Source organism: Pipra filicauda, unplaced genomic scaffold (assembly GCF_003945595.2).
Source record: "Pipra filicauda isolate LSUMZ 115617 unplaced genomic scaffold, ASM394559v2 scaffold267_size1258537_pilon, whole genome shotgun sequence".
NCBI lineage: Eukaryota > Metazoa > Chordata > Aves > Passeriformes > Pipridae > Pipra > Pipra filicauda.
In genome coordinates this window covers 402,101-422,838 of record NW_024104384.1, presented here as the reverse complement: position 1 = coordinate 422,838, position 20,738 = coordinate 402,101, and the positions used below count along the sequence as shown (strand labels likewise).

The 20,738-nt window shown below is 39.5% G+C and overlaps 1 protein-coding gene across 2 annotated transcripts in view; it reads right to left on the bottom strand.

Annotated features, from left to right (window-relative positions):
• Nucleotides 1-20,738, bottom strand: part of SPOCK1 (SPARC (osteonectin), cwcv and kazal like domains proteoglycan 1) — a 264,587-nt gene that overhangs the window by 47,678 nt on the left and 196,171 nt on the right. For both annotated transcript variants that reach the window (XM_027736212.2, XM_027736222.2), the window contains one exon: nucleotides 8,769-8,883. In XM_027736212.2, coding sequence (XP_027592013.1) covers nucleotides 8,769-8,883 — 115 coding nt within the window. The remainder of the gene's footprint in view (nucleotides 1-8,768; nucleotides 8,884-20,738) is intronic.

Here is a 20,738-nt window from a genome sequence, read left to right as displayed (position 1 = left end):
CATTTGCAACCTTTTCAGGAGCCTAAACCTGAATTTCAGTCGTGAATGATCAATGAGGTGTTTGTAACACGCATCTTGCTGTCTGAAATGACAGGGACATGATTTTATTTTACCCAGCTTTCATTTTTCCTGTTGACAGGGGTTGCCTGATAAGTGAGTCCTTGCTGTTACACACCACGCTTACAATTTGGGCAATAAGAGAACCTGCCTGTTGTTTGTGCCTGATAACTCCTGGGCCCCAACTATCTTTGTAAACAAATTGCAAAATAGGACATGATGATAGGAAAATCACCTTCAGACAAGCAAGAGGGAGCCAAGGCCATAAACTATTAAATCCAAAAATACAGTGATATCGTTGTATAAAGTATATTCTCATAAGGGAAATGGAACAATTATCCCATAAACCCTTCTAAGCAATTAGTAATGAAATTCTCTCTCACTTAATGGAACAGAATATTAGAAAATGGTAGTTAAAACTTATTTAGAAAATCATCACAGAGTAAACAGATTGCTTGGACATAAGCTTAGCCACTCTCTATATTACTATTAATTTGAAATATTATAAAGGTATATCTGAATGTTTGTAGGGTCTAAGGCTTTGTAATTCAGCTCCAAAGAGAGATCTGAATGTCCAAGTTAGTCCCGAGGAGATCTCCAGAGAGCCTGGACAGCTGCAGGGAAGGGTAAACTGCAATTTGGAGTGACCAGCCCAGCCTTCAGAGTGTGAGCCTGTATCTGAAACAATTACTGAACAGATACATGGATGTTTTAACATTTGGGACATAAAGATCTCATGCTGGTTGCCTTGAAGCTTCTCTAATATTGACATTTCTTTTTTGTCTTGCAGGATATTTTAGTGGTTTTGTGCGGATGATGGGATGGGATCTCATCTGACAGAGATGGAGTTGAGCCAAATCATTCAGGTTTTAGTAATTTATGGAAGCAGATCCTGATTCTCATTGTAGTCCATCTCTAAGACAGCTGCTTTACAGAAAGCAGATAACATTATTTTTTTTTATTTACATGCAGTCCATTAAACTGAATTACAAAAAAAAAGGCAATCTTTCAGAGGAAAATTAATGTAGAAATGTCCCTGTTGGGTCAGTGAAAGTTGTAAAATAGGCAAACATATATATTTGGAATGAGGTGGTTATATTGCAAATAACATCTCCCTTCTTCTACACTTATAAGGAAATGGAAACTGAGAAAAAATCAGAACTTATTTGACACAATGCTGCATAAAAAGTTACAAATGATCAATTAGTCTCTAGTCTGTACTCTTTTATACTGCTACAGACTCAGAGTAACTTTACATTGCTGATGGAACTATTCCAGATTTACACTGAAGTAACTAAAGATGGAACTTAGTCGATACCAAAGGAAAAAAAACCAAACAACCAAAAATATGTATTTGAAACTTCAGAAGTCTTATTTTCTATTGTATTTTACTGAAAAGTTTTGGAGTTTCCCTCCCCCACACACTGGGATGTTTCAGCTTAACACCACAGTGATATGCACTATACTTTATTTCACTGTCAGGTGTCTGGAGATTTTACAAACTTTTTCTTGTATTAAACGTTAGGGAAATATTCCCAAAAATGCACAAATCAATACCCACGAGAAAAAAAAAAAAAACTTTATGGAACCAGGCTTATTTATTTGATTTTGTTTATGATGAGAGAGATTTTAGTGCTCTAATTATCATTATCAGCACACAAACACCTGCTGTTACTCGCCGGTGTTTCTATTAACACAGTGTGCCACTCCAGTAGTTTTCTGTTGGCAATCCAAAATCAAATTACTTCTTGTCTGAAAATTATTGTTACTTGCTGACACGAAGTGTTTACTATGTCTATCATTTTCTAACCTTTTCTTTATGGTAAAAAAATAACAATAAATAAATCAGTAGTCGTTTGGACGTTTTGTTTAATAGTGTTTATGAAACCAATGACCATTGTGGTGTCTCAGTGATTGTTTTGGGGGGTTTATGCACCCTGGGGGGATCCTGTGTCCTTTGTGTGCCCAGGTGGGAAGTTGCCTGCAGGGTCAGTGATCCAGGTGGTGCCCACACTGCCCATGGAATCCGGGCCCTGTTCAGATTTGGGTTCTGTATTGAATTTAACATGGAGGTCAGCCATCCACACCTACTGCTTATATGGATAGAGACCCACCAAATCAATTTTGAGATCATTTATACAAATTAATATCTATATCATATAACTAATAATTAATATATCTATACACATTTATATAATATTATACTATTTTATTTTATATGTATTGCCACTCTTGGGCAAGGGGTGAAACCTGTATCCACTACTCAGCCTGGGGTGAATCTCCAGCTATAAATGCTTCTGATAACACAAGGACTTGCCTCAGCCACAAAGAGCTGCCAGGGATGTAACACAGCCTTAAAAAGTTCTCTTTAATAAGATTTCAAAAGGATAAAAAAAAAATACCCCACTGTTTTTAATATAATTACACCACGACACAGTTATTTTTATGCAGTTCCTGTCTCCCGCTGCTGTCTGGGATTAGTTTTTACTTAGCAGTTATGAAGAATTGTCTCATGTCCTGGTTCAACCTCAAAAATTACGACAGGAATTGGGGCTGGATGTTATTCTATCGGCATGTTACCTTGTTAAAGAGCTGCATTTACCAGAAGTGCAGGTGCTGTGTTGGTCCCACAGTCAGCATCCTTTCAGCCAGCACCAAAGTGAACAGCACGCTGCTCCCAGGGCTGCCTTGCCCTCCTTCCTCTCAGTTCTGCCTCTAAAGCAGAAGTTGCCTGCTATATTTTGGAGCCTGCTGTAATTTGATCAAACCCAAGGAAAATCATGCCAAAAAAGTGACAGCTAGTCAATGGATGGTGTGGTCCCTAACTTGTTATCTGTCTGGTGTAATCAATGCTGCCCTGCCCAGCTCCAAAACCTCAGAGCCAGATCAAAACACAAAACTTCTGCAGGGGACAGTTCTGCCTCCTTTACAAGTTCATGTCAAAGCAGGCTTCATATATAGCCCTGAGTGCTATCTGTGTATAATTACTCAAAGTTTAAAAAATATTTTAATTCACACTCTGGTAGAAAAGCCTTGAGCCATCAGAGGTCCAAACCTGAATTTACTCTCAAGCCTGACCAAGCTTTTGGGGCGGGAGATTCTCCTGTACAACACAGCTATGATGGAAAATACAGCAGCCTGAAAACATGCATTTCATTTCTATTGTAGAAATACTTTACACATATATTTCAAAATCTCAGTATGTGCAGGTTGACTGGTGCTGAAGAATCCTGCAGAATTTGCTCAAATTGCAAACATCAAAAATCACTTTTAAATCTCTTTGTATTCTTTCTTTGCAAAGGTTTGAGCCTTTCAACTGTACCATTATAGCTGTTCACACCTAAATCCTCCATCACGTACTGGTGAAAGAGAAATTTAGACTTCTTGATTCAATTATAAAGTTTACAATTCCCATTATATGTTGGCTAATTATACAGTCTCAGCCAGCTGTATTTGGGGAGAGGAAAAACATGAATTCTATAACCAGCCTTTCCCTCATAAGCTCCTGCTTTTGTCTGGTGCACAAAGGTGCATGTGAGGTCAAGCAGCAGAACAAAACACCCCCCAGCCACCACTGCTTTGCTCTTTCTTCTGACCCTGACAAGAACTTGATTTTGCTGCCTCAGTCCTGAAGCTTTTGTTTGCTTTTGCTTTCAAGAGGGTTGGGTGACAGCAACAGCCACCCATGGAGGGGGATCTGTTCTTTCCTGCTCTCTCACTTCCTTTAAATAAATATTAACTGGGTGCAGACACTTCACTACTCACAAATAATGTCTTGCAGAAATGCAAAAAAATTAATCTTTCGTGTTTTCAGGAAAGGAATAAAGTCTGATTTGCTTGAGTGAAAGCTTGCAGGCAAAATAATAGCATTGATAATAGCAACAATTATTATTTAGAGAAACTACATAACTCAGGTTTGCTTGAGTAAGGTAATTTCAGCAAGTAACAAATTGAACTGAATCACAGTATTCATACAGAAAATTTTGGAGCAAAAATATCAGATCCTGCATAGCTAATAAACCTACTATTTACTGATGAAGTCCAGAAGAAAAAATGCCTCCTAGTTTTCATGGGATATACTAAAGCTTTGAAACTCTTGGTAATCTCGATTTTAGAATGCTTTTGTCTTACCATTCCCACAGTTTGAGATTCAAGTAAGTAATTTAAAAACCTATGTGGAAATTCAGTGTGAGAAAGAGTCTTTTTTTTCAAAGCTAAAGCCACAAAAGGGAAAATTTCCTGGCAAATCTGAACCAATTTCAACTCAACCATGTTCATGACTCATCCTTCATCTTCATAAACTTTAAAATGATGCACTCTGCAGTCATGAAAACCCGTGAACAGCAATTTGAAACAGAAATATTTGCTGAAAGTGGATTTCAGGACTTTAAATTCTTTTAGTTGTCAGTCATTCAGACACAAGAAGCGATACAACTCATTTGGGAAATAAGACCGTGATTTCTTCGAATGAACTTCATGCACCGAGTGCTCTTTTTATAAAGGAACGGAACATTAGACCTTCTCATCCATCACACCCAATAGAGCTGGTACTTAAATGCTACAATTTATACCCTAAACAAGGTAGATTCTTGGTCAAGCTTGCCAAGACCTCTCCCTGTAACTTAAAAACGTGTCCCTTGGTTCCCTTTTGAAATTTAAACAATGCTCGGTATATTTGAATACATTTGCTTCTGCCTATTGACCTTACAGTCCCCTTATCAAGATAATAGAATTTCCTCAGAAGTTGCCTCGGGCATTTCTGCAAGGTCAAAAGCACACAATGCACAGACAGGGATAAACCTACTTTGAATTACTGCATCCATTCATGCTCCAGTGGCTCTGCAACCCTGATGGCAACAAACCAAGTCTAACTTAGGAAACACAGGAGGGCATGGTCAGAAGGAGCCCTGACATGCTGTTAAACATTTACCATCCTGCCTGAGCACCTGCACCACTAACACACAACAGACAGGACTCACAGAGCTGTGGGGGAAGTTGGCAGGACCACATTACTGCAACCACAAATTCACATTTGCCACGAGGACCCAGCCAGTGCACAGTGTTGGCTTTTTAATAGAGTGAACAGCACATTCAGGGGAAAACTCTCCCTCTGTCAGTAGGTTCTGAAGAACTGAAACTGGGTGTTTCTCATCTGAAGTCCTTTATTTATGGTGGGGTTTTAGAAGATTTATCTGGTCTCAAAATAAGTTATGCTTGATGAGGACTCTAGTTAATATTGAAGAGGTAACTGAAGAAACCAGCAGACAAGATTCTGTGTCTTAAATGATTTCTGTCACTTACATTCCACACAGACTCAGTTTCTAGTCCTTTTTTTTGTTGTTGTTGTTGAAACTACAGCCTTATTAATTTTTTAGCATTAAATAATAGGTCACATACACTCTGGAAGGGCAGGTAACCTCAGGGCAGATTGCAGCTCAACCTTTGGGTAGCAGACTTGAAAATCTGCAGCTCTCGTGGAAGCTTACTGCAGAGCTGGGGTACTGCTGTGAGTTATGAAGCATATCAAATATTTTGATAAATCAAAGGAATCTAAATGGCCTAAAAAAAGAAAGAGTAAAAGTATTAGGGCTCATCTTCTTTTCCAAAATCTCCCATTAGCACCCTCACAGAGACCTGTTTTCTACCTCTGAGACTCCATTTCAAAATTCCACTTAAGAAAATGAAGAACATGATCCTGCCGTCTCTTCGAAGATTTAACTTTATGGTAGAAAGATTTTATTGTTGTTATTTGCCATTAAAGGTAATAATTCTGGTGCAGTTTTCTTTTGCTAGTGTTTGCGTTATTCTATTAATGTCTCCACGGTTGCAGTTGACACTATCAAAGGAATTCCAATTTTTAACATGATTTTCATCCTCAAAGCAGGGATGTTTTCTGGGGAGCCCAGGGAGGAGGAAGGAATACGACTCAGACACTGCAGTCAGTTGTTACCCCTGAGCACACACAGTTGGGTTGCTTCTCTTTGATGCCGCCGCCAATTTTATTCACAAGCGTATAAAAAAAAAAAAGGTCACGACATTTAGAATTGCAGCACTCTGGGAATTAAATGTTCCTTTAAATTTTTAATTTCTGGAAGGAATTTATCAGGGAATAATATTTGAATATGATTGAAGGAATGTGTAAAGATTAATGCAAACTGTCTTCGAATTGGACATTCACAACCACATATGTTTAACCTTGTTGTATAATAGGCATAAAAAAAGTTGATGTGTGAGCTCTAAGATTTCCATTTTGCTGGAAGCATTTACGCTGTTATTCTCTTTAGTATTTTTCCACTGACATGTCTGTATAAGGCATGAGGTTTAGCTCTCTATCTTTTTTTACTTAACATTACACTTCACAAACCTGGCAACTAAATAAGGAGCAGAAACCAAGTCCAAGAGTGTGCACAGTTCTTTCATATGAATTCTTATATAAGAAATCAAACTACTGATTTTTAGGCTAAGTCAGCCATATTAATGATATTATTGTACTAGATAAGGAAAACAAAATGATTTTGTGTGAAGACTAGAGATAACACTAAGGTAACAAGTAACAAACTCCAAATAATTCAGTTTGAGACTCCATTTACACTCAGTGGGTCAACTGAAGAGACAATGTCTGAAGAAAGGAAACTGAGGAAGTTAAAGGAAGTCTTTAACTAGAACATCATTGGCACATTCAAAGAACAAGAAGAAAAGCAAGTTATAAAGCCCCTTTGCTATTGATTATTTGATTTTCAAGACCAAATCCTTTCGTGGACACTTCAGCACCTAAAAATAATAATGATATCCTTGTCACCAGGGCAATGTCAGGAGCACTGCTGGCTCAAGTTTGGCCTCTTGAAAAAGCCTTCAGGAAAGTTGCTCTGCAGATCACTCAATTCATTAAATTAATGCTTTGTTGGCTGGAGTTAAAGTTTTGAGTCAAGCAAAACAAAAGCCCGGGTTTCAGAATACATATACCCTGTCAAATTGCATTTATCAAGATAAGGGTTATTAGAATCTTTTTTCTCTTGTGTGAATGAAATTGTAAGCCTAAAATGTCACTGAAGATTTATTAATCTGATACTCTTTCTGATAAGGGCAAAGGAATAGAAAGGGCAAAGAAAAAGAAATATTTCTTGTAGGCTGATAAAGGCTACAAGAAATAGAAAATATGAATAAGGCAATTTATCAGTGGGCACACTGTAACCAGAAGATTCAAGCCACATAAAGCAATACTCCAGTTCTATATTGATTTCAGAACATTGCCATCTACAATACCTCGTTGAAGTTTGAAAGCTGGGCAGAAAAACGTCTGCAGTTTTCAAAAAATGAAATAAACCTGGATTTTCAAAATACAGGCTGGAGAAACACTTGTTCCAGAAAGCAGATGGAGGCCTAATGTGAAAACTGGTGCTGTGCTAGAGGATTTGGTGTGTGGAGGGAGAACCACCGGCAGGAGCATCAGTGTTTTCAGCTGAAGTGACAGGGCCTGAACCAACCAGCAGAAATGTTGTTTAAACTTTTCCCCCTGTTTCTGTGCCTGCTGCTGTCAGAACGTGTCCACAGTGGGCAGGAGAAAAAGTGAAGAGAGGTTCCTGGATATCTGGTGTCAAACAGACCGTTGTTAAAGCTCCGTGTGTTTTATACTCCGTGTGATGTACAAGACAAACACATTTCACTGCTTAACATGACAGAGCAAACCCTGTGTAAGTCACCACTTTGGCTTTGTGAGCTGCTGATACAGGAGCCCAGCAGTGAGTTAACCCTCTCAGCACTCCTGAGAGAGTGGAGACAACACTGGACTTAAAACCAGGCTTAAAAGCAGGCTGATAACTCACTTTGCCACAGATGCTCTCACCAGAACATCTGCACTCACACCAGAAAACCACAGCTACAGGTAACAACTTTTTCCTTCTTATTGGCTTTTCCTCATAGCAGGGAGGAAACTCTCAGACAGAACCTGGCCATGACACTTCCCCTCCTGCTGCTGGACTTCTGCTTTTAGTCAGTCTCTTCTGCAAGAGCTAATTCCCTTTGGATGAGATCATCCCAAGACAGGTTGTACCTGCTTCCTTGGAAAAGACCTGGGGGAGTGAATTATCTCCCCAGGCTTTCAGACCTGCACAGGGAACTCAGCAGAGAGAAAATGGCCATTTGTGCTGAGGCTCCAACCTTCACCTTTATAGAGCATCATTTCAAATGACTTTGTTACTGAAACAATCTCATACATAAGCACAGACACAGATATCTCTAATATACATTTGCCTTATAATCATAACATTAATAAAGAAAAGGTTAAAACGATAATTCAGATCCCATGTAATACATACTTTAAACGTGTGACTTTAAATGACTTGTTGGTTAACACACAGGCTACTGATGTTCTTTTACCTCACAAAATAACGAACCATCAAGTAGTATTATTTTCTATCTTATTTTATGATTCTTCAATATTTTCCTTCAAAAGTATTTTCACTAAAAAATGAGACTCATTAGCCAGAACTCAGTTTTCCTATGAGACTCTTATCAAGTGGGTGTTAGTTTTGCAGTAGTTAATGTGTTTGAAAGCACTGTTTAGAAAATTATTAGTTGTACCTTACCTTTTCTCAGAAAGTGTTGCATATGTAAAAAAAACCAACTAGTTAAAAAAAGTCTTTCTTAGGTTTTTCTAAGAACATAGCAGGAACCAATTAATCTGCCATAATTTCATTAACAGCTCAACTTACCAGTCTTCTCCACCTTGTGTTTTGAGCTTTCACGTCCTGGAAGGCAGGGGCAGGGCCCTTCACATCGAGCTGTGATGGTTTTGCCAGAAGTACAGGCATGAAACTCCAACTTGCACTAGAATCATTTAAAAAAAAAAAAAAGAAAGAATACTTTTTGAATTAGGACAAGATATAAAAGCAGCAGCAGCTGTGGATTAAATGAGAAATTGCATTATCAGTAATGGCATGGGATTGATTGTAAAACTTCAGTTTCTGTTGCAAATGCCATTGTTTTTATTATTACAGATAACAACAACAGCTACTTCCTATGCATTGTTTTACACAGCACTTCTACATGTGCCTCAGAAGGGGTTGTTATCACTCCCTGGCATCTGCAGCATAGAAAGTTGAAACAATTTCTTCCAGATCCCCTAAGAGATGGGTGGCAAAGCTGGGGAGAAAATACAAACCTCCAGAATCCCAAGTGTTTCCTATGCTGCATCATGGTGTGAAATCATGCCCTCTGCTACCACCACTGATTTATTCCTTTGGTCTTTTGAGGAGCTGGGAGCTCTCAACTTCCACTGCAAGCAATGGACTTGGTCTGAATAACACCCACAAAGAGATCCCAGCCCTCAAAATAGAGAGAACTGAAGGAAAGCAGCTCATCAGCTGATGAGACTGGTCCTTCAGGGTGTCAGCTTCTCTGAACAAGGAGGAAATTTTAAATGACTGCTACAAATGGCTACAGATTACCTTAAGAGTTACCAGGACCCTTCCTAAAAATAGCCATCCATCGTTCAAACAACCCCAGAAATACACCAAAATTGTAGAACTGAAGGGTGAAGATTAAACCACAAGTAGTACAGTGTAATTCTTTGTATCTGCATATTGTTACTTAGAATCATTACTCCTGAATTCAGTTCCATTTTTCACCTTCTTCAAGCACTGCTTTTACCAGGTCAGAATCTGAGGGCTTTTAATGCACAGGGGAGTGTTCCTGTGGCTCCCAGGCTGGTGTTCCTCCCCACAGGGAGTGCCTCCCATCAGGGAAAATGGGAATGCTGGGCTATAAAATCCCTTTGATAAGCCTGAGTTCTATTATGGATTGATTCTATGATTCATCTAAAAGCAGGCCAACGCATCCACACAGTGTGACACGGTGAGTTTTGACTCGTGCAGCTCTTCTGGAGGCTGAAGGACACACATCCTGAGACCATGGCATGGCCACAGAAGATGCAGGGGGCAACCAGAGCTCGCTGAGCAGCAGCCACTGCTGAAAACCACAGCATCACCCTCTGTTATTTCGGTAAAGTGGAGGCCAAGAGAACAGAGCAGGACGTTGTTACAAGATAAACACCTCCTGCTTTGAAAGTACTGCAAATATCTCGGCTTTGCCTCTGTTTGTTTTTTGTTAGAAGGGCTCATCTGTGCCCAAGCTTTCATCTGGCAGCAGGAGACCATTATCCTGTGCCTACATCCCATCCTGTTGACATTATCTCCCAGCCATTCTCAGCTTCAATGCACTGAGGTGATTCTGTGCTCTCTCTGATGTTCTGCCCTTCTGATTTAGGAAATGCAAGGCCACACACAGACGTGGGCAAGCTCAACCTGCATTTTACACTAAGTTCTTGCAAGGCTGAAGGGAACATATTTACTTATTTGTCATCTGTTTGCTCCACAAATACACTTTGCACAGAGCACAAAGGCAAGAGAAAGCACATCAGAAGGAAAGGAGAACACTCCCCGAGTGCAGTCCTGAAGGCAACAACTTTGCAGCATATTCTGATAGTCAATGAGAGCAGGGGAATAAATCTTCTTCCTGCAGCTGGAGTTGATCATTTAATCCCTTACAGAACATCAATTACTTACATATTTTATTATGCATAATAAATGTAAATTATGTATCTAAGCATTGGAAATTATACTTCAAATACCACCTTTAAGATGGCACAGCCTGTTTCAAGCCCGTTATTATGTGTGGTTAAGAAAGAAGGAGTTTTATACTTAGAAACAGCAAGGCAAGTTTTTCCTCAGCTTTCCATATATGATTGATAAAAATGACAACCAAAAAGGTAAAAATAAACTAAAAAAAGGAACTGCTTAAAAGGGCTCTATTAACTGAGGGTAAGGAGAAGAACTAAGTTTGAAGACTGCAATAGTACAGTCACATAGGAGTAAGTGTACACAGGTGATTAACCACATCACATTCCCACCACACTTGTTTGAGATGTTTGATGTTGAGGGTTGAAGATTAATTTTAAATATGAAGATAATTTTAAATATTAAATTAGGATAACACTGATTATTTTTCAACACCCAGTGACTGTATATAACTGTTTATTCCTTCCCTTATGAAAAACATGGAGATACTTTCCATGGAATGGTGTGCTTACTCACTGTAATAACCTACATGAGTAGCTCAACTTTGGATTTAATGACATTGCCTAAGTGATGTTCAGAGGCAGAGAGGCCACAGAGACGTCTTGTGGAGCAATAATGACATTTTTTGGAGTATTCTGCCACTGGATCTACACTCTACAAGGAGCCTGCTGGCTTTCTCCAGACCATGGACAATAAAGTGCTACAGAGTACATGGACAAAGAGTAAATGAAGGAACGATCCAAACTATCAGTCTTTCACACCAAAGGGACATTACATATTTCACAGACAGGAGTCACAAAGCCTCTTGCAGTGATTGTACACAGGACTCACTGGGAGCTGCCCACAGTTTGGGGCTGGTCCCTCTGGTTTCAGGGATTGCTGGTAGGATTGGATGTGCCTTGTGCTGAGCTGCTCTAGTAGAGCTCCCTGGGTCTTTGCAAGCTTTGTATTTGTCTGCTGCCTCCCCAGTGTGTGAACTGCATTTGTTTACTCTGAACCCCAAGGCCCACATAAACATCTCCAAACTATTTTACTGCAAATGGAAAAGCAGCTCTGTTATTTGTTGCTAAATGTATATGGAGATCAATAAAATATATGAGGGGAGAAATGGTTGAACATATTCATGGAAAATTCATAAATTAATTTATTCAACTAAGATGGGGGAAATTACTGCAGAGTGTGTTTTGGTTAAAGTGTTCCCCTGAGAATCCACTACTCGTATAATGATTCCCTCTTTATTGTCAGTGAATCTACAGCAATGTGTTTTGCATAAGCATTCGCATTTGAGGGAGAAAGGAAATAGCTACATAAAATTTATTCCCAGCTATTTTATTCTTGTCTGTTAGTCTCCAGCCTGCAGTCCCTGCTAGAGGAGAATCTAGATATTTTTTTAATGATGTAATAAAACAGTGAATCTCTGCCTTTATACTGGCTTTCAGCATTTGGCAGCCAGGTTTAGATCTAACCTGCAGGTAATATTGTTGAATAAGGTGCTGTGATCTTTCATGTAAGGGTGTCTATTCGGCTGGGGAATGTTTTTGTGGACAGGTTTGTTCAGCCCAGTACATTAATGCCTTGAAAAGCTTTGCATCCTGACACAAAGAACTCATGTATTTGCCTAAAATGCAGCCAAGTACAGCAGCATGTCCTGGCCCTGACAGCACCTTTCACTGACAACAGGATACCCTGAGCTGGAAATGACTCACGAGGATCATTAAAGACCAGCTCCTGATTGATTCATGATTCAAAAATCTACAATTGAAAATTGCTTGTAGTTGCACCAACTGGGGAGAAAGTGTTAAGTTTCAAACTTCTTGTGCTTCTGTCATTAACTGAATGTGAATTAAACAGGGGAGGACATGGGAATTAGCAGACAATACACTTGGCAAAGATAAATATGAAGTCTCTTTTGAGAAAGAATGAAATTTTAAATGGGAGGTTAAATTTTATAGTGTACTAATTAAAATGTATGTTAAAGCCCTGAAATATTATATCATATTAATAGCAGTGGCTCTAAACCTCTGTTGTTGAACAGTGCTCTTGCCTGGAGGACACTCCATTTTTAGCACCCTACAGCTTTTTATGTTTTCACCAAGGAAGATTTCAGGGCAGTGTTTGTTTTATGGTGCATCTTTTGTTCACTCACGATATGTCTCTTCCAAACTACACATACAAATAACAAAAGCTCATTATTTTCCACCTTATCTTTTACCCAGTACCTGCCACAGGCAGAAGCTCAAACTTCCTGAAATTACAGCATGTATATATTTTTAGTCCAGAGTTTCTTGATATCAGTAGCTTTTTTTGTACCTATCTGTCCTAGCAGATAATTAGAATCCATTGGAATTCAGACACCCCTTTGAGAGGGGCTGTTTGTTTACAAGCTTTAGAGCAGTGCTTGCCAGTGCTTCCATAGCAAGGATTCTTATCACTATTTTCTTTATAAGCTGCTTCTTCGTGGATTTTTTTAAGTTGTCACAATAAAAGGAAAAGTTCAGTATCTTTTCTCCAAATCCCAAAAGAAATGTCATATGGTGCACTCCCATTGCACCCTGCTGGACACACACACAAAGCTTTAGTGGGGATTCTCCAAACTTTTCAGGCTCTTAAAACCTGAAATCCAGAAAACAGTTTATTCCACCACTGGTATGCATGCATGCAAAAAAAAAAAAAAATTAAAAAAATATCATCTGTTTTCTATTAGAACAGCTACAAGGAGAGCATACAGCACTTAATCTTTGCAATAAAAGCTGTACATAGATAACTTAAAATCCTTGAGCTCTAATTAGGAGCTTTGTTCTCCTTCTGAGAATACAGAGCTGCTGCTGATATTAATAGGAGTTATGCATGCATACCAGTGGTGGAATAAACTCTAATTAACACAACCAATCTATTGTGTAAATACAGATTGAGACCTTTTTAAAACGTGTGCTAGCTCTGGCTTTGAAGCAGATGTTATAGCTGATGGGCTCAGAAATTCCCCTGTCTGCAAGGAATGACATGAAGGACCTTGTCATGTCTCAGGTAAACAACAAATATTTGAGAAGGTCTCATTGCAAACCGAGCTGACAGGCTGGTGGTTCATAATCTAGAAAAAAGGACAGCTTCCAGGTGGAGGGGCAGGAGGAGAGAGAGCCAGGTTGTAAGGCACTGATATTAAATAGGCTGAACAGATTTATGCAGCCAAATGCAGTAACACCAAAAGGTCTCACACAGCAAAACTCCAAGGACCAGAAATTGCTCCACACTCCCCAGCTCTGCCCTCTGCAGTCCTGCAGCTCTAATGAGGGAGGGCTGGAAGACCTTGCCCTCGGGGTAAAATCACCACAGAACAGAAGGGAAGTGTGAGACCCAGGAAATCTTTAAATATCAGGATAAATCAGCACGTCAGTAACGTTGCCAACTGCAGGTGCTCCAAGCACACTGCTCAGGTGCTTAAAATGAGGACTGTCAATTTTAAGACTTTAAAATTTAACACAATTTTTTTTAAATTTAATTTAAAAAATTTCAGCTGCATTTTTTGTTAGATCCCAGCCATATCTAATCAGTCATTTAAATGTTTTTGACTATTACAGCATAAGTTTAAACAACCAACTACCATCTCCAGAGCAACTGGAAAACCAGGAGGTTCATCTTCCAAGAAGAAATAATCGATTCCTGGGCTTCAGAAAATAACAGGCTGAGTTGCAAGAGGCAGCAACCATGCAATTCAGGATGGCATTAATTGCATATTTAGTGGCTCTGCATTATAATTAGAACTGTGCACACCTCCCTAAAATTAGGCTTCAACTTCTCAGCAGAACAGAAGGGGATCCTTCTTTTCATCAGGCAAAGACAGAGTTGTTTTAGAAAACAGAGAGCCTGATTGCTCAGTAGAGGGTCAGCTCTGCCCCAAAGCACAGTCTATGAGTTTATAAACAAATAAATACTTCATAAGACAAATATTTAAGACTTCAAAAATAAATAAACAAGAACTGTTTCCCAAACTACCCGACAGTTGCAGAGTTAGGAGGGTGATTGCTTGTAGGCACGTTGAGCCATCTCAGGGTTTGAGTGGCAGGGCTGCAAACCAAGCAAATTATCGTGTACTTTGTGCTGCTCCAAACTGCCCTCACAGACAGAGCAGAATCAGCTCATTTGGGGATTTCTGGAGAGACCCACCGAAGGGCAAAATTCCGTTTTCATACAAACCAAACCGCCTCGAGAAACAAGTGGCAACCAGCTCAATGTGAAGCAGGAAATTAAAAAAAAAAAACCCAAAACATTTAATTGCATGAGCTGGATGATGTGGCATATAAGGACACTACACTGGGTAGGGAGGTGGAGGATATTCAAGGGACCATTTACTAATGCAATGTGACAATGAAAACAAATGGTTCCCATTCTATGAGCAAACAAGAAAAGAGTTTCAGGCACCAAAATCTAGTGTGTTATACAGAAATTGAATTTGTGTTTGCAAGTCATTTCAACGCCAGTTCTGGAAACACCCAGGCCCAGGTTTGTGTGGGGTCATAGCTCAGCTGGTTTATCATCTTGTAAGAAATTCAGGTCCTCACTGAACCTGACAGGTCTGGAACTTGACACAAGAGCCAATTCTTAAGTTGAAACATTTGTGCAATGCTGATTTCAACTTTTCTTTCACTGGCTGATGAGACCAAGAGGAGTTAAACGGGAAATTAAAACAAGTTTTAGTCGGGAATATTTGCAGGATCAGAATCCAAATGCAAATGTAGGCAAGCAATGCTGGTTTATTAAAATATATATATATAGTGCCTTATAACCCATATTCTATATTCACGCTCAAAAGCTTTTCCTATTGCTAAATGTTTACTCCCTTGCCTTCCTGCAGGATTTCCATGACAGCTCACTCGTGATGACCATTTTCTACCTGCACACAGGAGTTTTTGCTTTCCAGTACACTAGTCTGCCACACCTCAAGACGTGGACTTTAAAAATCACTTGCCTGCTGTATTTTTCTTTCACTTCTAGATTCCTACTGTATTGCTTTTGTCTCTATGAAATCATTTCCTATCCCTAAATCTTCATAATTATGAGCTGAGAGTTCATTGTTGATAGCACTATTCAAAGTGGAACAAAGCTACTGGTTTTTCTTTATTTTTTTTTTATTTTATTTTTAATAGACCAAAGCCATCTTAGTTGAGGAGTAAAGAAAATCCCAGAAAAACAATTGGAGACTTGGAACGATCGATGCTGCTTAAAATGTGTTTACCATGTAATTGAGATGCATTCTCATTCTGCAGCCCTTTACTACTGATCACATGAGAATGATGATTTGTCACTTTTATTTGCTTCAAATTACTAAAGGCAATTTAATTTCTCTCTTGGAGACAACGCATCAGATAACATGAACATAATCAAGAGGTAACGATCTGAGGCTCTGTGCACACACAGATACTCCCTTTACCAGCTAAACAACATATGGCAGAGGGAAGACAACCCAAGACATTCAGATCCCCAAGCACAGGGTTTCCACCCAGTCAATAACATTTTAAGCAGAGCATGTGACTATCCTAGCCTGGATTTCATATGAGGCAATGCTCCATCTACACAGTCATTCCCACATCCATCTGCCCATACCTGGACAAAAAGCATCAGCTTTTTGTGACCACTATAAAGGGCAGGCATGTACCCTGCAGGTTTTTAGGGCAATTGGTATGATGGCAATATCCTGGCAGCCCAAAAATCTCTCAACCAACTCTCCCCATCAGTCAGTAACTGCAAGGTGCTTACTATTGTATTTGCAGTTACTTTGAGGTGTCTGATGCCTCTGACAGTTTACCAGGGATGGGATTGTGACCACTGTGGCTGTATGGACTGAGAACAGCTCAACCCTCTCTCTGAGGTTTGTATGTTTACAAATCAAAGTTGCTACCACATCCCTTTCACCCCTGGAAACACTGGTGAACTAGGCTGTTGAATTTGTTCTATGCTGCCTATTCCTCCTTTAGCAACCCTGGCACAAATAAGAAGCAACACTAAAACTGGAGTGTCATGTTGCCCAGAGAAGCTGTGGCTGCCCCGTCCTTGTTCAAGACCAGGCTGGATGGTGCTCTGAGCAACCTGGTCCAGTGAAAGGTGTCCCTGCCCACGGAGGAGGGGTTGGAATGAGATGTTCTCTAAATTCCCTTCCAACCTAAACCATTTAATGATCCTATGTTCTTAAAACTCACTGCATTTTTATTTCCAGAGTCAATAAAAAATGGTGCTGGGGAAAAGGACAGAGATACAGTTAAAGAGCACCCCGGCTTGTTTGACAACTTGGTGGTGTAGTAAGCAGCAATCTCATTAGTTCGCTTGTGCTACCAGTCATAGGCCAAACACACCATCAAGTCCTGGAGTCCCTCTGGAAAATTGGAAATGTGAGTTTTTCCAGCATGTGTGCTTGGTTTTCAAATGTATCATCATTTTCTAACCAAACTCGGTCTTTGCACGTGAGAGGTGAAGGTCAGTCTGACTTTTTCGGTTCCCAAATAACAACTTATTCCCTGATAATAAACATCAGGAGGCCAATCCTCTTCTCCAGAATAGTTATCCCATCCTTTCTCATCACATTTGTTAACTAGTTCACAATAGGTTTGCTCAGATTTTACTGACCACGTTGTGGTCCCAGCAGTGTTCATTCCTCATGATTGATGTACAAAATGTACAGTATCAAGCAAACTTTCAGATCTCAGGGAGAGTTTTTCTCTGTTGTTTACAGACAGAGCAACTCTGAAGTGTAAGTACAATTATAAAACACACAGCATCCTGCAGGGCCACAGCTCTGGCTGCTTTCAGAACAGCAACAAGATTGAAGTGCTAAGAATGCCAGCTTATTTTTTTTTTTAATTGAGTTCTCAGAATTTCTATTTTGTGAAGAATAAATCAAAACAAAAGCCAAGCTGAAGCCTCGATGCTAAGAAGCCTGAAACAAAACATTTGACAGTTACCAGCAAAGAAGCTTTAGGAATGTCTTTTGGAGCATAGCAACCAAGGGAGGGTAAGCAGGCTAAAGCTTTGAAGTCTCTGATTTCTAAAGAAGACAATAGAAGCAACAAGAAATTTAAAAAAAAAAAAAATAAAAGGAAAAACCCATACCCCAGGCCAGTTCAATGCTCACTGAACGGACTGGCTGTGAAAGACACCCTTACAAAGAAAGCAGAATTAGTCTGTTTGCTCAGAAATCAAGTAAGCACAGCTAATCCTTTTGCAGTGTTATCCTGTTTTGGCCTTTAATAAATCTGCTTCAAATTAAAGATATACCCAGGCCAAGAAACACCTCCTTTGATGTTTTAAATGGCTCAAACAAGCTGTTTGTTAGGAAAAGCTCAAAATATGAATTCTGAAAAAAAAGAAAAAACAAATCCTTCTTCTGTGCCAAGGGGCTGGTACCTCGCAGGAAGGTCAGAGCATTTAAGGTCACAACTGTCCAGCACCTCAAGAATTGGTGCATCTTGTGCCCATGCATTAAGGGAAGAGATCCTGAAATACAAGTCTCTTACAAAGTTAGTTGCCCAAGAGCAGCTGATCCCCTTGTTCTACAACCATTGCATTACATCATTAAGATACTGGAATAAGGAATTTTACATTTGAACTGAATGCAGGCATGCAGCTTGGAACAAGGTAACTAAATTACTGCAAATGATATTTGTATTAAGGCTTGTATAATTAGCTGTGAGTTGGCATAATAAACTCTACAATTTTCTTGTTTCCTCTTCCCATCAAGACCACAACTTTCAACGCTTGAATTGTATCAGACAATTCATGATGTAAACAACTGAGTTTTCTCCTATTTTAACCTTGGCTGCAGAAGGAAGGACTTTAAAACTAATACTGGCTTTACATACAAAATGTACAACAGGCCAGCTGAACTCCCAACAAGAGTAATCAGGTTGTCCTCAGTGCAGGAGTGGATATAATTGATGGGTTTTTAAGTTCCGACCGTCACATGCCAATTTGTTTGATTTGGCAGCCACAACTGTGATTCTAATCAAGTTAGAAAGGCAGCCCTGTGATTACCATCATCAAGATTGGTAGCTTTCCCAAAAGGAACCAATACTGTGTTTGCAATCCTGACTGATTGCTGACTTCCCTTCAACGGGTGTGTTTTTGCTCAGAAGCATCCACAGCACAGGGCAGATCTCCAGTCACAGACAGCTCAAGGACAGAAAACTACCCAAACTTTGTTGCTTTATGCTTTGATCATCCCTTCCATGGAAATTGTTGCAGCTTTAGAGGGAGGCATAAAAACTTCCTGGAATTTTCTATAAGCTAAATAAACATGCAGATTCTGCAGGTGTTGAGTGTAAGGGAGACAAATGTTCCACTGTCCTGTGCCCCTTCTCAGTCCTCTGAGGGACTGGACTGGCTGAAGAGGGGCAGTGATGGGAGACAGTCACGGCCATAAACCATCCCCTCTCCTCAGGATGTGACCACGATATTTGCCTTCAATTCCACTGTTCCCTCTGTCACTCTCAGCCACGTGACCTTGATCCTACAGAACCTCAACCGGGCAGATGCACAATTTTCCCTTCAAAGAAAGACCTGCCTTTTTGAGGTCTTTTTGGCAAAAAAGACACTTTTTGGCAAAATAATTCGGCCCAGTGGGCACCCACCTTGAAACTTGACAGAGTACTGAATACTCACTGTTTCATTCCCTGCAGAACAACCAAATCCCTCTGTTTAAGACAAGCCAAATTACAAAGTACTCTGGTTCCTTGTTTTCATCTCTGCATTATTTCCCTTCTTGATGCCTTCTGAATTCTCATTAACCTTTCTGTCAAGATTGCATTAAACATGCCCTGTTAATTCACCATTTTCTTTGAGAAGTCTGACATGGAGATGACAAATGCTTATCTAAAAAAAAAAACCAACAAACAAAAAAACCCTCTAGTTTAATGAAGTGCATAACAAGAAAAACAAAATTCTAGTTTGCAACACAGGTTTTATTTCAGCTTTGCTACTTCAGTGAGTTCAGAATGTCTGAATAGCTTCAGCATCTGTCCTTAAGGGAGTAGAAGAAAAGGTCAGGGACTTTGAAGAAATCTTCAAGAACCTCCTCCACAGTCAAAGCATTTTTGTTATTCTAATATGATATTCTATGGCATACACATCTCCCAAATAAAAACCCTTTACAATTAACAGACACTACTCTTACCATAGGCCAGGGCACTAAATTTCTCCAAAAAAGTTTATAACTTTGTGGATATTTCTAATGAGAAGTTGATGCAATCTTGGTGCAACACAAGGTAAGGAATAAACATTTGTATTCCAGTAGGTTTTACAAGAGGAATATTGTATGTTCTGTAAACACATATTAATCCTTAAAAAAAAAATCTCAAAGCAGTTTAATTGACTAGTATGATTAACTGCCTGATGTACTACATCTGTCCTATTAAATATTTTTTGAAAAAAATATTCAGTAAGACAATTATGCAATGAAATTACCATTTATGTGGCTCCTTTCATCCACAAAGGAGTAAAAATCCTATGCATTTATAAAGGTATAAATACAAACCACTGCTCAAGAGCAGCCAGTTCTGCAGCAGGAAATATCAAATGCTCTGCATCAGCACACAATATAACACAAAAGGAGAAGTGCTATTTAAATCCAGAGAGATGACAACACCCAATTAACCAGATAAGAGTACAAAACCTGCACTCAAATACAGGGTTTTCTTTCAGACTTTTGTTTCCCAGCTCCTAAAAATTCAGTCCTCTATAGAGTGACTTTAAGCCTTCTTAAAAACAGCTTTGCTTTTCTTACACACTTTCCTTGACCAGGAAAAACAGTTCACAGACCTTGTGTCAGATGCCCACAGACTTCTGTCAGAATCCACTGCTTGCTTAAAAATATAAATCAACAAACATGGCAACATTTCCCCAGAAACTCATTGGTTCAAGCCACCAAACTGGTTCTTGGCAAGTCTCACACTTGGACCTGGATTGACTGACCACGGCATGGAGTGGCACCAGCACTGGTAACAAAACTGTTGTCTCTTAGCAAAAGGAAACAAATTATTTCAAGCTGGAAAAGCCCATGAGGCATAAATTCTGTGAAATGCCCCCTAACCCTTACAGCTGAATTGCTACAGGATTATTAGAAAA